The sequence below is a fragment of the Thalia democratica genome, chromosome 4, assembly GCF_965202585.1.
Source record: "Thalia democratica chromosome 4, ktThaDemo2.hap1.1, whole genome shotgun sequence".
Classification (NCBI taxonomy): Eukaryota; Metazoa; Chordata; class Thaliacea; order Salpida; family Salpidae; genus Thalia; species Thalia democratica.
The window spans coordinates 31,265,637-31,284,285 of NC_139168.1; the positions used below are offsets into that span (position 1 = coordinate 31,265,637).

The 18,649-nt window shown below is 30.5% G+C and overlaps 1 protein-coding gene across 2 annotated transcripts; it reads left to right on the top strand.

Moving 5' to 3' along the window:
* The first annotated feature begins 450 nt into the window (after positions 1-450).
* Positions 451-16,715, top strand: LOC145834149 (uncharacterized). 2 transcript variants are annotated; one of them, XM_082941507.1, is made up of 15 exons: positions 451-660; positions 1,821-2,012; positions 3,225-3,278; positions 4,552-4,756; positions 5,201-5,339; positions 5,895-6,081; positions 6,727-6,878; positions 7,439-7,558; positions 7,949-8,036; positions 8,444-8,509; positions 9,295-9,381; positions 9,854-10,657; positions 12,571-12,636; positions 15,008-15,379; positions 15,735-16,715. In XM_082941507.1, exons 1-15 carry the CDS (start codon positions 496-498, stop codon positions 15,849-15,851), a joined length of 2,814 nt encoding a protein of 937 aa, XP_082797633.1. In that variant the 5' UTR covers positions 451-495; the 3' UTR covers positions 15,852-16,715. The 2 variants fall into 2 exon arrangements, with proteins under 2 accessions (XP_082797633.1, XP_082797634.1); XM_082941508.1 differs by lacking the exon at positions 12,571-12,636.
* Positions 16,716-18,649: the final 1,934 nt, after the last annotated feature.

Below are 18,649 nucleotides of genomic sequence, written 5' to 3' on the forward strand. Positions count from 1 at the left end.
GTATAAAATACTAATAATGAATATATATGTAAGTCAATTAGTTCTTACTGTATGAGTAAGAGCATAATAGTTTTGCATTCCATGTGACAAATAAAGTAAATAAATCAAAATAGTTAAAAATCTCCAATGATATATTTGCATGACTCCTACTTTACTGCTAATAAAAATTTCAAGTTTAAAAATAACATTTAGATTTAACTTGTTAAGTTAAATATGTAAAATTACTTAAAAGTGCTTAAAAGTATAACTTAAAACTTCTAGTTATTATGTATCTCTAAACAGTTGCCTTTATTGTAATTTTTATAAAAATATTTAACATTGAAAAAATTTATAAAGTATATTTATTTTATTTGTTTAAAAGTATAAGTTTATACAAATTTACTTAAAACTAAATATTGAATATTTTAGTTAGTACAACAGTTTGAGTTGAAATAATTTTTATGCAGAATACTAAATTCAAATGAATAATATTTTAAACCTACTTTTACTGCAATAATGAACCAAGAAAACCTGATAAACAAGTCTGTCCAGGATATAGAGTTAATAGTAAAGTCCAATGGCGGGTATGAAACACAAGAGCAGATTGACATTAATAAATCTATATTTCAAGAAATGGAAAAAATTGTTAATGAGTTTGTCAAAAGAACGTTGGAATTAAAAGTAATTTTTTTTATCTTTGATAATGATTTTTACTTCATTTGATATTTATTTAATACTTAGTCTTACAATTAACTAATTTTATTAGTTTTGCTATATAACTTGTTTTTGCAAGTAAAAACACAAAAAATGATCTGAATTAGGAATTTATGTGTTGGCTGCATTTGTAAAGTTTTAAAAATATTTTCATTCATAACAACTAGTGGTATGTTGAAGTTAAAGTGATAACTAAAGCAAATGAGTTGAAGTGGTAATATAGCAGAATATTAAGAACATCTATACCCTTATCCCTAACCCAACTTACCCAAATATATAAAAAATAAACCAAAAAAAAAGTTTTATTTCTTAAAACTTTAAATAAATTAAGCAGGATATTAAGCAATCAGAAGCAACCTTAAAACTGCAGCCAACGTGGAATAAATGTTGCAGTTTTGGTCATTTAAAGTAATTTGATAAAAGATACAGATGAAAAATTGTAGTAATGTAATAAAAATAATTTTCAAAGTACCTAATAAAATAACTTATATGTATGTCTGTGCCTATGTAATAAATTAAGTTCTATGAAGAAAATTTCAAAAAATAAAAATACTTCAAGGTGTAGATTAGGGTTTCCCAATCTTTTTTTTAAATTACCCCCTTTAAAGAAATTAAAAAAGCTATGGCCCCTTTCCATCAAGATTACTCAAAAAACTACCATAAAAGCACCTAAGATTTTTTTTGCCAACAGCTCATACCCCCCTCCCCCGCTGCTCATGGCCTGCTGAGTATTTTTCATGGACCTCTAAGGAACCACTTGATCACTTTGTAAATCCTGGTGAAAAAGATATATAAAGATGTTTTGTAAATGTGTATTATAATTTTGTTTTATAAAAAATGTATTCTTTTTCCTTTTTTATTTCAACACTTTTTTTCTTGACCTTGTACAAATTAGTTTTTCTTTAAAATATTTTATAAGTACTACATGTAATTGTGCATATAGTCATAATATAATATTATTGTTCACATAGCTTCTATATATTTACAGTTAAAATGTACAAATTTACATAAAACTTCTTCTTAGAGTTTTTTATAAGTTGAATACGCCGAACTTGTAGATTATGAATACCCACAGTGAATTATGAATTTGAACTTTAAATAAACAAGTTATATTAAATATTTTTAAGGAACAAACACAACACGAAGAAGACTTGGAAACAAGTTATCTGCTGTCATCCGGTTCTTACCGCTTAAATGTCTGTGGTAAGGGCAGCGACATGGATTTGGTAGTTGTAGCTCCACAATTTGTAACACGTAATGACTTCTTTAACAAGCTTGGAGAGCAGTTAAAAGTCAATCCAACAGTGACGGATTATTTAGTGAGTTTTGACACTTTAATTTGACTCTTAAATTTTCTATAAGTACTTAAATATGACCAATGACTAAATCAACTGTTTACTTTTTTAAAAGTTTGAAACAGTATTCTTTGTGTTGTATATATAGGTCAGTATTCTATGTGTACTAGCCGAGAGAAAATAGTGTTACACTTTTTCTAAATAAAATGTATTGTATTTAAAAAAGCAATATTGTCTGTGGTAAAATAAAATTATAATATACTGAAAAAAAAACAAAAGTTTTCTATTTTGATATAAATCTGAATTTATTAATTTTTGTAATTTAAAAGCTTTATTTTGTTCAAATGGAAAATTTAATTTTGTAGTAATGTATATTTGCATTTAAACTAAAATCATTATAAAAAACATTTTGTTTAACATAACAAAGTTAATTATTATATATATATATTTTAATTCTGCAAACTTGTTATTAAATATTTTATGCAAGTTTTTAAGTTGTAAATGTGTTTGTAAGTGTAAATGTGTATTTGCTATTGCATACAAAACTTTTTTGTTTAAAAAAAAATTAATATGTTGATATAGTAAACTACCGGTTAAAAAAAATTTTATTAAAGTTTATTTTTACTAATTATTGATGTGTTTTTTAGTGTTTGTATTAATATGTGAAATGATGAGTACACTTTTGGTTTTATCTTTTAGTTTAGACATATTTAGATTAAAAACACTACAAAAACTAATATTTTTATTGTGTTTATTTTCTTAGAAAAATAAAACTGTAATTGTTTTTATTATTTTATAGATCCGAGTTAAAAACTGTTAATAGTATTATTATTATACATAGCTTTACATTTCAAAATTTATTATCTTAAAAATTTTTTTTACCTTAAAGTTTATTTTTGTCTACGTAAAATAAAATAAATGAAGAAAAAAAAGTTTTAACTGGTTTCTTTAAATTGATATATGTTTAAATTACAATTAATTGTGTTTACTTTTGTTTTAATTTAAACAGTTTTATTGTTGATAGTTCAAAACTGTTTGGATATATTTTTATAAAGCAATGCTTAACTTTAACTAATACTAATTTTTCGTTTCATATATGCTTAAAAGTAAAAAATGAAATTTGTTTTCTTATCTCAGTAAACTTAGTGCCATTTCCTTTTATTACAAAAATTATAATTTAGTGCTGTTGTTTTAATGTTTTTATTCAGTTTATATAACCAACAAAACATTTAACAGCCGATACGCTCAGCATTTTGTCCGATCATCAAGCTGAAGTTTGAAAAAGTTGAGGTAATTTTGTTTTTATTTTTTTAATGAAAATACAAGTAATCTTTATACTGTTTTGTTTAAACTAGTTATTTAATTTAAAAAAATATTTTTATTTTTTATTTCGGAACTAAGGTTCTAGCGACTTAAAATATACATATATATATATATTTATAGAAATAACATACACAAAATAAACTTTTGCTTGGTACAGCTGTATATATATTTATATATATCATTCTCTAATAAGTTTCTATATTAATTTTAAAACGTATCTAATACACATTTAGCATAAACATTAAATAATTTTCTATAATTTAAATACATTTTATTCAGTTTTTTTAAGATCAAGTAGTTTAATCGATTTTTTATTTTATGCTAAACTTTAACAAGTATTTAAATCTCAATATAACTCAACCTCTGGCATTTATTTGAAAGCTTAAAGTATAAATACTATAAAATATATTTTATAGAATAAAAAACAATTAATTATTGAGATATAACTACTTTAAGATTAAAAAATTTCAGAACAAATTTTTGAAATATAATTTTTTCACAACTGGTTCTCTTTGAATTAAAAAAATATAATTCTCCTAAATTTTTGAAGCAATTTATTATTTAGTATATAAACAATTTGTAGTAAGCGGATTTAATAAAAAGTGTTTTTGTTGTTAATTTTTATAAAAAAATAGTTTTTTATAATTACTAAAGATTGGTAAGAGAGATCTTTAAAACAACTTTACGATTATTAAAAACTGTAGGGAGACAAGTTTTTTGTAAAATGCTCTATTTTAAGCTTCTAGTTTGCGCCTTCCATTAGGAACCTATTAAAGTCTCGAACTTTGATCGCAGTTATCTCAACAGCTTTATTGAAATAAAAAACGGTAAATAACAGCTGGTAGCTTTTTATGTAAAAAATAAAACTATTGAAAAAAATTTACCTCTATATTATAATGTAAAATGTTCTATATTTTTCTAAAGTAAACATTTCCATTCGTTTTTCTACGTATCTATGTAAAGTGTTACTTATTATGTATTAAAAACAACCATTTTTTTAATATTGCTTACAACCGTTTCGAAGCACAAAATCAACAGTTATCAAAGCAAACTTTTGACAACTGACGCATTTATACGTCAAAACGGCGGTCAGAACTACTATTTTTTTTTTTAATTAAAAGAAGTAAACGCAACAGAAACTGCATACACAACTGTGACAGTAGCCAATGAAAAAATTCTCAACATGTTTTCTGTTTTTAACATAACGCTCGTCACATAACAACTCCAAACCTCCGCGCAGGTCGACCTGAGCTTCGCCAGCTTCAGCAGGAACCGCATACCCGCGGACTTGCGGCAGATAACGGACGAGGACAAGGACGAGATGGAGAACACGTGCGCCAGGAGCCTGAACGGGACGCTCAACGCCGACGTGATCAAGGAGACGGTGGGAGGCAACTTTGGGAGCTTCCAGCTGGCGCTGCGGGCCGTCAAAGTGTGGGCCAAGAGTGAGTGTTTGTCTGTGTGTGGTTGAAGCTAGCGCTTCGTAAATGTGTGAAGTCGTACTAAAAAGTGTTTTACAAATTTTTGGCATAGTTTATTATGTTAGTTTGAAGTATGTTCAGTGTTTTATCTTTAGCAACAGTTTATATCGAGCAAGGTTAACTTTTGTATAAAACTCAAGTGCTTTTGCTTCGACTGTTATTGTTTTAATATTTGTTATAAATTATCTTTATTCTTTACATCTACACCTGAGTGAATATTAATTTGTTTCTAAATAATAGCCTGGATATTGTTTTTTTTTTGTTGAAGTATTGTAGATGAAATCAAAGGATTTATTTTAAATAATAATTTTAAAGTAGTTGGATCTAGTAAACAAGAAAAACTTTGTTTCTAGCACATTCCCCTAAAATCAAATTAAAATTTGAATTTTTACAAGCAATTGTCAACAGACAGGGGAGTGTACAGCAATGTGTACGGATACTTGGGAGGTTTCCAGTGCGCCATACTGGTGGCGAAAGCTACGGAAGACGACGAAAATGTGAGCGCCCCAGACATAATTGCAAAGTTCTTCCGAAAATTTTCAAACTGGTCAGTGGTTTTGTTGTAAAATTTTCAGTTCTGAATATTTACGGCGTCTTTTAATGATGCGTAAAAGTAATTTTATTAAAAAAAGTTGTTTTGTTTTGACATTTTTCTAAAAATTTTTTTTTTTTTTTTGATTTGTTTTTAATTTAAAAGTAAAATAAATCTTTGAAATTGTTATTGTAAATTGTAAATTTTACGTTATCTTTGCTTTAAAGTTATAGGAATAGTAGAGTTAAAAAAAATATTTTATGTTTTTAAAAAGTTTGACTTTAAACATATCTTTTGCATTCAAAGATAACATGACTTGTTCAATGATTTATAAAAACAAAAATCGCTCATTACTGTCTTAAACAATTTTACGAGCTGCGTGGAAACTTTTAGCTCGGAGGACTTCAAAAAACGTCTTTAAACGTCATGCATAATTTTTTCAACTTTTTTTTGTCATTCGGAAGGTGTGAGTTTGAGAAACTCGTGCTGACAGTTTCACGAGCGGCTCGAACTTCGTAAAACAAAAAAATTTCATTCAAAACAAACCCAATGATTTTTTGTAACCGACAGGCCGTGGCCGACGCCGGTGAAGCTGAACAAGGCCACTCCCCTGCCCATCGCGCCCACCAAGCACGCCGTGTGGGACAAGTCGAAGCACTACGACTCTAAGCACCTGATGCCCATCCTCACCCCGTGCTACCCCCACCAGAACTCCACGGTGAACGTCAACCAGTCCACTTTCGCCACCATCAAGCAGGTCTGGCGAAAAAATTTTTTAGAGGGTTTTCGGCGGGCTCGTCGCGTTTTTTCTTGAGAAAAAATATTATAGGTTTCGGTTGAGCATTTTAAAAAAAAAAACGATGATTTGGAATGCGTGAAGTAAACATTTGGTTGTTTTGTTTAAGGTTTTTAGAAAATTAAACGTGTGCACTAATTCTGTGCACACGTTTATGTTTAGTTACAAAACTTCAAATTACTGATGATTTTTTTCACTTGCTTTTAAATTTTTGAATAATTTGTATAAACTAACAAAAATAAAGTTTGAATTAAACAGATAACCAATATACATACGGATATGTGAAGTATTTTCATATTTTTTCTTTATGTTGCAAAAATTTTATATTTGCTTTATTATTAGCTCGATTTCACTTTTATTTATGTTATTGAATACTTGAAAATGCTCATATTACCCTAATATTAATTTTTCCAAGTAAACTAATAAAAAACTTGAGAAAATAAAACACTATGTTTTTTTTTGAAAAGTGTTTTTGTTATAATTTGTTTTATCCTTCAAAACTGTATTATTTTAACTTACACAAACTTACAGATTAAGTATTTGTTAATTTAAACTTTCAAAAACCATCCGGTTCTTGAAACTCCTGCTAACTGGTTCTCGTTGCAGGAGCTGCAAAGAGGCTTGGAGGTGACGTCCCGAATCAAGGAGGGAAGCTTGAGCTGGCAGGAGCTGTTCAAACCGTACCCCTTCTTTCAGCAGTTCCACAAGTTTTTCGTGGTCACCGCTTCCGCCGAAACAAAAGACAACTTCCGAACGTGGTGAGTACATTGCTGATGTTTTGTTGATACGTTTAAAGCCTGAGAATTTGTTGTGATTAGTGATGTGTTACATTTTGATAAATACAATTAAACAATTGACTTTTGCATTTACGATTATGTACGATATGAAAGACAGTTTTGTATTTTTAAAAACTCAAATTTTAGGTAAGTTTTTCAGGTAAAAAATCTTTAGATTAAGTATTAAAAATAGTTGTTATCAATTTATGCTTGCGTACGTTTAATTATTATTATTAATTGTTATCTTACCAAACTTTTATCCAAACTTTATCTAACACGAAAGATAATGTTGTGTGGTCAGGGCTTGAGTTTTAAAATCTATTTTTAAAGATGTAATTGAATAGAGGTGTGCAAATTAAATATTTTATTCACAACCGGTTTCGGTGGCAAAAGATTGCGATCTCTTCAAGAGGTCTTTAAGAAACCGGTCGTGAATAAAATATTTAATTTGCACACCTCTGTTTAAATAAGCTATTTACATTCGAGTAATTTTTTTAGTTGAGGCAAACAACTGTATTAACGCGTAATTGAAATTTGCACAGGACCGGAATCGTGGAGTCGAGGATGCACAAGCTCACTCACAGTCTGGCGGCGGACAGCCCGTACGTGACGAAGGCGCACCTCCACACCAAGACCTTCAACAAACCATATTTCACCCCAGAGTTTGTTTCAACAGTTTTCTTGATAAGTACTGCAACGTTTTAATAATCTACCGGATCAGGGGACCTTTGTTTTTTTTGCTCCAGTTTTTTTAATCTCAATTGGTGAAAAGATCCGGATCGAACCGCGTCCTGGTTTGTGGACCCGGTCTGCTAGAAATGTTGTTTGTTACCTACAAAAAATTTCAAGCTTTTAAAAAAAATCAACTCAAGTTTAATGATGTAAAGTTGGTCATAAGTATTAATTTTTAAACAATTCACAATTTAAAACAACACAAACGTATTTCCTAAACGTATAAGAGCTAGTTTTTATGGTCATTCCTTCAATTGTTTTTTCAGCTATTTTGTTATTTTTATATTGAAAGATATTTAAAGTTATCGTATGCTTCGCAGGAAAACAATTTTCAGGAAGCATTGGTTCGTTGGAATGCAATATGTTGAAAATATAGTTCTTCATCCGATGCAAATACCTACTACAACTGTTAGTTCGCACAATTGCTATGTGACATAGAAATTAGAAAAGTATCTTTTTGATAGCCATAAGCATAAAATATGTTTTAGTAACTTTATGTAAAAAATAAAGTTTTCAAATGGGTTTTAACACTTTGTCAGTTTTAAACTCAAGTTTCTAATTTTCAAAACACAGTATTTTTTGTAGATTTTATTAAATTTAGTTTTTATAATAAGTTGATAAGGGAGTTTGGTTTTTGAAATATTTCCAGATTGAACTTAAAATGCACTTTTTTTAGATAAAATTTTTATAAATAGTAGTTTTTTAAAGAGACTCTTTTTGTATTAAAAAAAATTTAAGTAAGTTTTGTATTTTTTTCATTTACAATCCAAAATTAACAAGAAATCCATGTATTATTACATTAGCGTACATTACAGTCTTGGAGAAACAGCATCATTAACTGGGCAAGAAGCAAACTTAACGCTTACACCAAAGACATGGAAGTTTGATATGTTTTTATTTTCTTTAGATATTTTTATTGTTCACAAAAGTTAAAAAGTTTAATTAAAGTTTGTAAGTACAATTTACTTAAATGTTTTTTTTTTGGTAAATCTATTCTTTTTCGAAGCTTTAAAATTAAACAATTATTAAATTTGGGAACTGTGAAAAAGTACAACATTTTAAAATTTAAGTTTAAAACAAGATATACTGTCAAAGCTTTTTTATCTCAACTTTGTATTTTATTAAGACTTCTATGCTTCTTAAAGTTTTATATAAACTAGTACATAATAGTTTATCTAAAGAAAAATAAAATTAGTCTTATTCATAAATAAAGGTAGTTGAAACGTATTTTTTTCAAAATAATTAATTATAAGTGCGCTACTAATTTTAATAAACCATATTATCTATACGGAAATTTTGTTGACTTAAAGTTTTTGTTTGTATATTTTATTTATGCCAGTTTACGGAAACAACACCCTGCATCTTAAAACTTTTAAAAGGTCAAAATTAAAATATTCTCATCTTCAAAATAATTGTAAATAAAAACAATCTGCTGATAAGTTTCAAGCACGCCAGCTTGTTGCCAAACTTTCTAGTTTCACCTTTGAGTTTTTACCCTTGAATTGTTAACTAAGACTCCGTTTAGGTTCGTTCAGGTAGTTTTTTTAAAGTAGATTATCCTGTCGTGCCTCATTGTTTATCAATGCAGGTGTTTCTGCGATATTCTCGAGCATTAGTATAAATTTGAGCGCGTCCGTCAGTTTTTAACAAATTAATCAACTTGCAGCTCACTCTGTCTTTCGAGTGTCAGAACGTGATAGCGTTGAAGTACCTCACGCCTGAAGAATCCGGAATAAAGCCTGGATCGCCTCGCGTTAGTATCAATTATAATTTATATGCTTTAACTTTTTAGTTTTTTTTCCAACAGTCTTCTAGAATTAGTTAGAATTTTGAATTCAATGAAAATAAGCAAAATCAATGGGTAAAACATAGAGTTTTCGTAATTACAACTGATATTTTAAATGTTTTATCTGAATGTTTTTTTTTTACTTTTCAATTTACCACAAAAAACTTAATATATTTCTTTTGTAATCTTGCTGAGCAGAACGGGTGCACGTGTCCTTTTTGCTGCAGAAATCCCAACTTCAACCCGAGGCCAGTGTTTAATCCAATGATGGTATGAGTCGATCGACATATAGTTTTTACATAGAAAGAAAATTTATTTGCATTTTCGAATTTTAAGAGTAACAAGCTGACGTTTTAAATATTAACTTGCGTTGAAAGTCATTGCTTGACAGATTTAAAGTGTTGCGATGCACATCAGTTGTAACTGTTTTGTTTTTCAGGGTCAAATGAACGGAATGCGGCCCAACAACCACCACCAGATGCCCCCCAACAACTTTCCCCGACCCCGTCACCGCAACAACAACTTCCGCAACACGAACGGCGGGGGCGACAGCTTCGGTAACCATCGCAACAAGCACCCCTTTCACGGCCGGGGCCCCCACCACAACAACCGCTTTCCCCACCCCAACAACCACAACAGGGGCCCGCCGCACAGAGACGGGCCCCGCGGAAATCAGCCTCCCCACTCGGGCGGCGGTAATCACGACAACCCCGCGGGGCTGAAAAGAAAATCCCCGGCGCCGCAGGACAGCTACATGCCGAAAAACAGGGGCCGCGGCAGGGTCGTCAACGGCAACAAGCTCAAGCTGCACGACCTCAACCCGCCCAAGCCCGGCGAGAAGCACCCGCCTCCTCCCGGAGAAGAAGTTCCCGACTTGGAGGGCGCGCAAGAGGAGAAGGAGCTGGCGCAGGAAAAGTTGTACTACTCGGAATTCCCCGCCTTAGGGGACAAGTCCCCGCCGAAGCTGAAGCAAAAGTTCAAGCCGATGCAGGTGCCGGTCGTCGGCCAGCAGATCCCTATCCTTGGTGCCAACGGGGGTGAGTCCCCCATTCCGACCGTGGTTACCCAGGCAACGGGCCCGCCGTTTCTGATGACGGTCAGGGGCGGGATCAGCGGGTCAATAGGAATACCCAGGTACAACTTTCCTCCCCCCATAGTCCCCAACGGCCAGCCCATCCCTGTGCAGTTGTCAACGGCAACGCAGCGACCCGCGGCCCCCTTTGAACCTATGGACCAGTTCTCCGTAAGTTTTTTTTTTAATTATAAAGTTTTTTCCATATTAGGTTTGCTTTTGCGGCAGTTTAATTTAATCCGTACAGAATTTAGATTTAAAGCAATAAGTTATACTGTAATACGGTAATTTAAATTTTTGATTTGAAGTTGAAAGGTGTTAAAGGGTAACGTTTTTTAGTGTGTTAATGTTACACTTAGATAGTCTTTTGGACTTTGAGTTGTTAGTTTTCAGGTTTGTAAAACAGTTGAATTTCTGTATAATGAGCTTTCTTGAATAACAGTAGATACTGTAATTTCTGTTTTTCTTTGTGAGTATACAAATATGTATACCTTCATAGAATGCAGTCATTTTAAGTGTAGTAAAAGTTTATTTTTACAGCTTTACTTAAAATATTAGTTTTACAAAAGGCAATAAATAAAACAAGAAATAGTTGCTTAATTAAAAAAAAAATCTCTCTTTAATTTAACTTGATTTGTTATCGTTTACTATTTTAAAATTGAATTTTTTTTTAGAAGTTTAGTATTAGGTTATAAATGATATGCTGTAATATATATAATACAGTGTAATATAATTCAAAAAGATTTTTGTTTTCTGAACAATTGATTCCTTTTAAAACCAAGTCGATTAAAAAGTTATATGAAAATATAGCATAGAGGAATAAAATTTTAAACAGTACAATTTTCAAAGTTTGAATTTTGAAAAAAAAGTTATACCTTAACGATAGAAATACCAATTCGATTATCAGACCACAAGCCTTCGGTAGATTGAAACCCGGGTTTCGTTCTTATTGAAACTCGTCAGTTAGCCTACAAACGGTTTTTAATGTTTTCCGATGAAGAAACCGTTTACTAACTGAGACTAGGGTTTTGTTCTTATTGAAACTCATCAGTTAGCAAACGGTTTCTTCATCGGAAAACATTAAAAACCGTTTGTAGGCTAACTGACGAGTTTCAATAAGAACAAAACCCTAGTCTCAGTTTACCGAAGGCTTGTGGTCTGATGATCGAATTAGTATGATTCATCCTTATGTTAACTTTAAAGCGGCACACGAAAGTCCAGGCTTGGCTGTGTAGACTTTCGCAAATGTTTCTTTAAAAATTATAATCAGCACTGGTGTCATTAATCATTTTTACTGCCCGACTGATGAAGACTAACAGAGTAGATAAATTTAATAAAAATAATTTAATAAAAGCAAGAGTGAGAACAAGCAAATATGATATCTACAAATACTACTAATATTAATTTTTCCACTTCCCTTCTTTATTTGACCAAGTTTTATTAATATATTTGTGAAGCAACTGGACGGCTTGCTGATAAATATTTACGAATTATTTTTTGTTTAGTTATAACAGTTTGCAACGATAATGACTTTTAAAAATTTCTTCGCTGCTAACTTGTAATGAAACAAGGATATTATGATAGCGGATCGTGTTTTTACGGCAGACAGTTTTAACTGTGTTTTAAATCACTTCTTTTTTCAAATCGCTGCTTCATAAAGGGCGAACAATGCTATTTTTGTCCTTCAGAGTGCTTGTTCACTATGATTTAAATAGAGTTAAAAAAACCCAAATTTGCACATCTTCGTCTGCTGGTGATCTCTTCTGGGTTGTCTTTTTTTCCAGCTATAAAGGAGTTAAGTTGCAATGAAAACTCTATTTGAATCTTGTTCACACATATTTTTGTTAATTAGCCGAGTGTAGAAAACATAAAATATCAAGTTTTTTAATTTGGTGTTTTTCATTAAACTCAGATTGTGTTTTGCAACATACTTTACTACATTCGAAAGTTTATACAACTTCATTGAACAGTTCCTAGTAGACTTTATGATAAATTCGCTGCCATTAAGTTTTTTACTGATTTTGAATAGTTTAGTTACTCAGAAAGGTAACTTTAATTGATAAAACTTATTGTTAAATTTGCAGAAAACTCACGTTGTTATGCGAACTTCTGCACTTCCAACTTCACCAAAAACGGCTGTCATCTCAATTGTTAGATTTTATGGCTTCTTTATGTTCTAAGCTTTATCATCATTAGTTTAACAAGACAGCGTATAACATAACTTTTATTCATCATTTCATTTTGTAGTGACCAGGGTTGCCAAAAAACCTGGAATCCTGGAAAAACCTGGAATTTGACAATTTAGGCTGAAAAAACTTGGAATTTGAGAAATTGAAAAAAAAAAGGAATTTTAAACAGCTTTTACGTGCTAAGTAGTAAAGTTTCGAACTGACACGAAAAATCTATTGTATAGATAAAATGTTTTTGTTATCCTCAAAATTTTTCATTATAAAACACATTTAAAGAAGCTTAAATGTATTTTTTCAATGTCGTTATACTATTTAACACAGTTTTTTACCTTAAACTTAATTTTAAACTAAAAATAGACCCTAAAAGTTAAAACGTGTAATTTTAAAAACCTGGAAGAAATTTTGAAAACCTGAAAAAAATTTCCAAAAACGTTTGGCAACTCTGAGTGAAGCTGAGTTTTGTTTCAATAATTTATTTATAAACCTTTATTTTAATACGAGTTTTATGCAGGGTTGCCACTCGGTCAGGAAAAGTCAGGAAATCAGGAAAAGTCAGGAAAAATTTTAAAAAAATGACAAAAGTCAGGAAAAAATGGGGGGTTTTGAAAAAAAGTCAGGAAAAGTCAGGAATTTTAATAAAATTTTAAAAAAAGTCAGATTTGTTAGTTTAAATTTACAAAATTCCTTGTTTTCCAAAGCCTTCAAATGGTAAAAATTAATTAAAAGTCCTTTAAAGTCAGAAAAAAATTCCAAAATTTTCCTAGAAATTTACAAAAATATTTAATTTTATTTCCAATACCTTCATCTGGTGTAATTTAGTAGAATATCCTTTATAAAACTGCAAAAAATTTCTATTAACATATTGAACAAGTACCCTACTTGAACAAGCAGATTTTGTAAGCTTTTTATTGATGATCTGTAGCAAAGACACTTCCATAGTGAAACTGATATATACACAAAAGTTTATCTAGCATAATTTTAGAATCAAAGTGTTTTTTGTTTAAGTAAACAATTGAGTTCTTTATAACTAAGCACCTAGTTTAGTATCTTACCTCTTTATAATTTTTTCAAAGTTGTTTAAATTGATAAAATAAGTTATAAGAGAGGTATTAGTGGCTGATTGTGCCATCGAAATTTGACCAAACATTAATTTTTTTTCTTGTTTGGAAGTTAGGTCCAAAGAGTAAATGTCCTGACAACAGGTGTTACCGAGTCGTAAGGGATGCAGTGGCTGATTATCTTGTCTTAGTGAAGATGCATTTCTTTAGTTATGTAGTATCTCTCATGCAACCTTTTTTGACACTATACCAGAGTACTCAGCCTATTGTTGCCTTTATGCATGAGGACATTTCGTGCTTGGTGAACAAATTGCTGTCTATCTTTATGAAAGACGGAATAGTTTCAAACCTCAGCCTTCACAAGTTATTCAAGATTGAATTGAATGATCAAGCCTCCCTGAAACCTGCCCTTGATCTTGGTTGTGCAGCATCCAATTTGCTTTCAAATTTGAGGAAAAAAGACCTAGCTGAGGAACAAAAGATCTTAAATTTTAATAAAGAATGTAGAGTATTTGTTATAAAAGCCGTTGAAAGTCTCCGGAGCAGAACGTTTGTTTATCTAGATACATTTATGCTAGGAAATGCTAAAAAATTGTGTCTTTTTTCAGACAAGCTGTGTTTATAAGGTAATTATAGAAGTATTTTGCTGATAGAGCTGTTTATACCAAACACCAATCATACACAGATGATTTAAGTGATGTACTGATAGTTTGATGACTGTTGTTTTTAACCTGTATTAAAATTAGATTGAAAGCATTATATAGTTTCAAAAGTTAAATTATGTATTTTAGAATAAGTTTAATTTAAGAGTTTGATTTAGAAAAGTCAAAAAAAATTTGGTAAAAAGTCAGGAAAAGTCAGGAAATTTTTCTCAGCTTGATCAGTGGCAACCATGTTTATGCAGTGTTTTGTTATAACTTTTCACACTATTTTAGTTTGCAGTGGTGCTTTATACTAGTTTTTTTATCAGTTTGCTTTTTACATTTCTTTTTAATATTGCTGAAGAGTTTTCAAAGCTAAGGCGATGTGCAAAAGACTTTATTTAACAGTTTTAAATTAGAACTCTAAAATACTTGGTCTAATAAATAACTTTTTTTATAACTTAAGTTTTTTATTAGAGTTTTGTAATACAAAAAGCAAAACACTTTTTTAATAATCAATGCTTTTGTGTTAAATTATGTAAAATGAGAAATTAATAACATTGCTTGAACGTATCACTAATAACAATTAGGTTTTTATAATTGAAAACGTATTAATTATCGTCATGGCAACAGGGCCCTCCGACCTCGTCTCCCTCCTTCCCAACGCAGTTTCTCCCCACTCCCGGATTTCCGCCGCCTGCCCTCCACCAGGGACTTCCCCGATCGCCGCCCCAACAGCAGCAGCAGGGATTTCCCCCGCAACAGAACCGCTTCTCGTCGGACAGCTCCGCCTCCCCCATGTCGGTCAGCCCGGTTGCCACCGCAAGGGGGCGCTCGCGGACGATGAGCCGGCGACGGAGTACGCCCACCCCTCCGCCCAGCACCCCGTCGAAGAAGCGGCGGGAGGACGCCAGGAAGTGCGTGGTCGTCACCAGGGACCGCAGTGCGTCGCTTGGCAACGGCAGGACCTTCATCAAGCCGCCGCCCGACCACCAACCTGAGAGAGTGAGTTTTGTTGTTTGTTTATTTTTACATGTTTTTTATTATATTTTGTTTATAATAAGTTTTTTGGGTAGTTTTTATAAAAAATAGTTCTTAAAAGAAAATTCTGATTTGTACACCATTTAAATAAATTAAATGTTTACACTATGTTTTAGGGTTTTCACTCAAAATTAATTAAAGTCTTACTAAAATTCGGCTGTTTTTTTTTTCTAAAACTATAACTGAGTTTAAATATTTCTTTACATTTAGTAAGATCAAAATTAGCTTACCTTCTCTTGTAGTTAAAATATTTTTTATTTGACTTTAGTGAAAATATCTGATTCAATGTTATACAATTTTTTTTTGATACAATACCCAGTCGTCATCGAGAGCCTCCTCACACAAAACCGACGATGACAGGAAGTCGAAAAAGAAGAAGAAAAAGAACAAAAAGTCGAAGAAGTCAAAGAAGTCGCACAAAAGGGACTACGACTGAAGTCCACTTTTCGAAAAATGTACGAGTGGTGATTTTAAGCGAAAGATTCAGTCTGGCGGAACGAATTTGGCTTTGTTTTGAATTTTAGCGTACGTATAGTTGCCTGCATTTGTTACTAGTTTTTATTTTTTTAGTTTTAAGATTAAAATCATCGATCTGTTTGAACAAAAAAAGTCTAGGTGCTATTTTACTTTGTTAATAAAATATCACGCGCAAAGCTGATTTGAGACGAGTTTTTGTTTATAGTTGTTTTACCGTTTACGCCGTAGTACATTTATTTAAGCTTTACACTAATATATATTTATGGCAAGAGTTTAATTTTTCGCTGGATTTATATTCGATCGTTTGTTTTTTGTATGGTTGCAAATCTAATCGATTCTTTCTAAGTGCCGTTAGGTCGCGCAAGATTTTAAATTTTAGCTGCTTGCAAAGATGTGCTTCAAAAATTCGACAGAAGAGTTTCAAGCGGTATACAATAGTAGCTGCTTGCGCAAAACCAAGGGCCTTTTCGCGACTTTCACTGAACGTGCCCCCGGTTGTATTGACTGTTTCTACGTTATTTTATGCATGTTTTACTTTTTTTTTCATGCTCACTTTTTGAGTTTTTGCATTCGAAAACTTCACATAAGAATGTTTTGATTTTTTTTAGCTTTTATTATTATTACCTTTTGACAGAATCTTCTGAGAATCTATGTACTTATGATATATTTTGATTAATATTTTACAGTTTTTTCTTCAAAAATGTTAGTTAAATCAGCCAATTAGCTACTTTAATTGTTAGTTATAATAATAATAAACTTTAGAGTTAGATTTAATATTTTATTCACTGTGTCATTTTTACGAGCATTAAAAACAACTTTTAAACTTTAATGAATTGTTCATTGATTAGTCAGTTTTTGTATTTTTTGACAAATTATAACATTTTTGCTATTTCGTTTACTTTAAAATAATTCTGAAACTTTAAATAATTTTAAAGAGTTTTATGGGTAGAAAGTATATTAAAAATATATTTTAACCTTAAATATATCAAATTAGAAATTGGCAACATATAGTGAAATAATAAGATTAAAAAAAAGTAGGATATTTAAGTTTTCCAGTATGCATTTTCTTTATGCACTTTGGTAAGTATATAGTTCTCTTTTAGTTAAATTGCCATTATGTTATCTCCATTGTAGTTTTGAAATTTTAGTGAAATTATAAAGATCCAGTTAACAAAATTTCAAAGCTCCTTAGTCACCCAAAGGGTCTTAAATTCATTTTTTAAAATTTCATTTAAACTTCTTCAGTGGTTGTATGAGTACTTTTGGGTGCACTGTATCATAATATCAAAATTTATAACTTATATCTTCGACAACTTTGAGTTTACTCATTAGTATTTTAGTAGTTTGATGTTTCTTGTAACCGTAAATCTGTATTGAGGTTCATACGCGTCAGGCTAGGTCAACTTTTTTGGCAATATTTAAAAATTTTCAGTTTTGTTGGTTTAAATTCTTAAATTTTGTGAGTCGTATAAATAATTTATAAATCAGATTTTTTAAGTAAATTATTAAACTGTGAATTATATTCTTTTGAAGAATTTTATTTTACAAAGGGAAGCCAATAAACCTGGAACTTGACAACTTAAGCAAAAAATCGATTTAAGAAACTGAAAAAAAACTATTTTTGAACATAAATAACTAAACAACCCGAAATAATTAATTACTTTTCTGTAAAAAATGAAATTGAGCTTTAAAATTAAAATCTATCATATAAAACAGAGTTTTTTGTATCATTTAGATTGTTATATATTATAAAACAAGTTTAAATAAGCCTTTCAGTATACTTTTCAACATTTTTAAGACACTTCAACTTAAATAGAAAAAAATTGTACTTTACAAAACCTGGAAAAAACTTGAAAATACTTTTGGAAACCCTGTTTATAGCCTCATTTTTGCTAAAGTTAAGGCAATTTGGCAAAATATAATTATCTGTTAGTACAAATGCTCGAAAATTTATGAGATTTGGAAAGTTAGTTTTTCGAGAAGATTGTGAATATCTATGGAAATAAGCATTTGTTCTTTGTAACCTTAACTTAATTAATTAACTTGATTAATGGCAAAGATTAGTCAACACAAACGGTAAAAAAATTTTGAATTTACAATATATATTTTAAATACAGTTAAGTTTACTTTAAATAGGAAATAAGTTTAAAAATGTATTTCTATAGCCTTTGGTTTTTGTTGCCCTGCAAAGTACGTTGTTTAGTATTTATGTAGCGGTTACATGGCAACTCAAGTTCAGACAACTTAAGTTATTAAGATATTTTTAGGGTAGTATATGTCTAATTTATGTTGAAGAAAAAGTGTACTGAAAACCTGTATTATCAATAGGCTACATAGTTTTATCTGGTTGTAAGCCCAAATGTGCGTCGACCAACTTGGGGTTGGGAAAATTTCAGCCTAAAATGAGGCTTGTCAGTCTAAAACAGTAAAATTTTGGGTATCACTTTTTATATATATATTTTATAATTAAAACAAAAAAAACTTAACATTTAATTCGATTTTATAATTTCAGTGTTTTTTTATTACCCATACTTAAATAAAGTTACAAATTTGCCTTACAGTTAATTAATCTAGAAACAGTTATTAAGAAAAAAATATAAGTAGAACATTAAAAAAACGTCTGTTTATTACGTTGTACATATACTATTTTGTTTGTTTTAAGCTACAGAAAATGTTAATCTTACGTATTTTTATGAGATCTAAAAACTTCAAAGGATTTTATTGCTTACTTTCAATATGTAAAACCTTGTAGAGTTT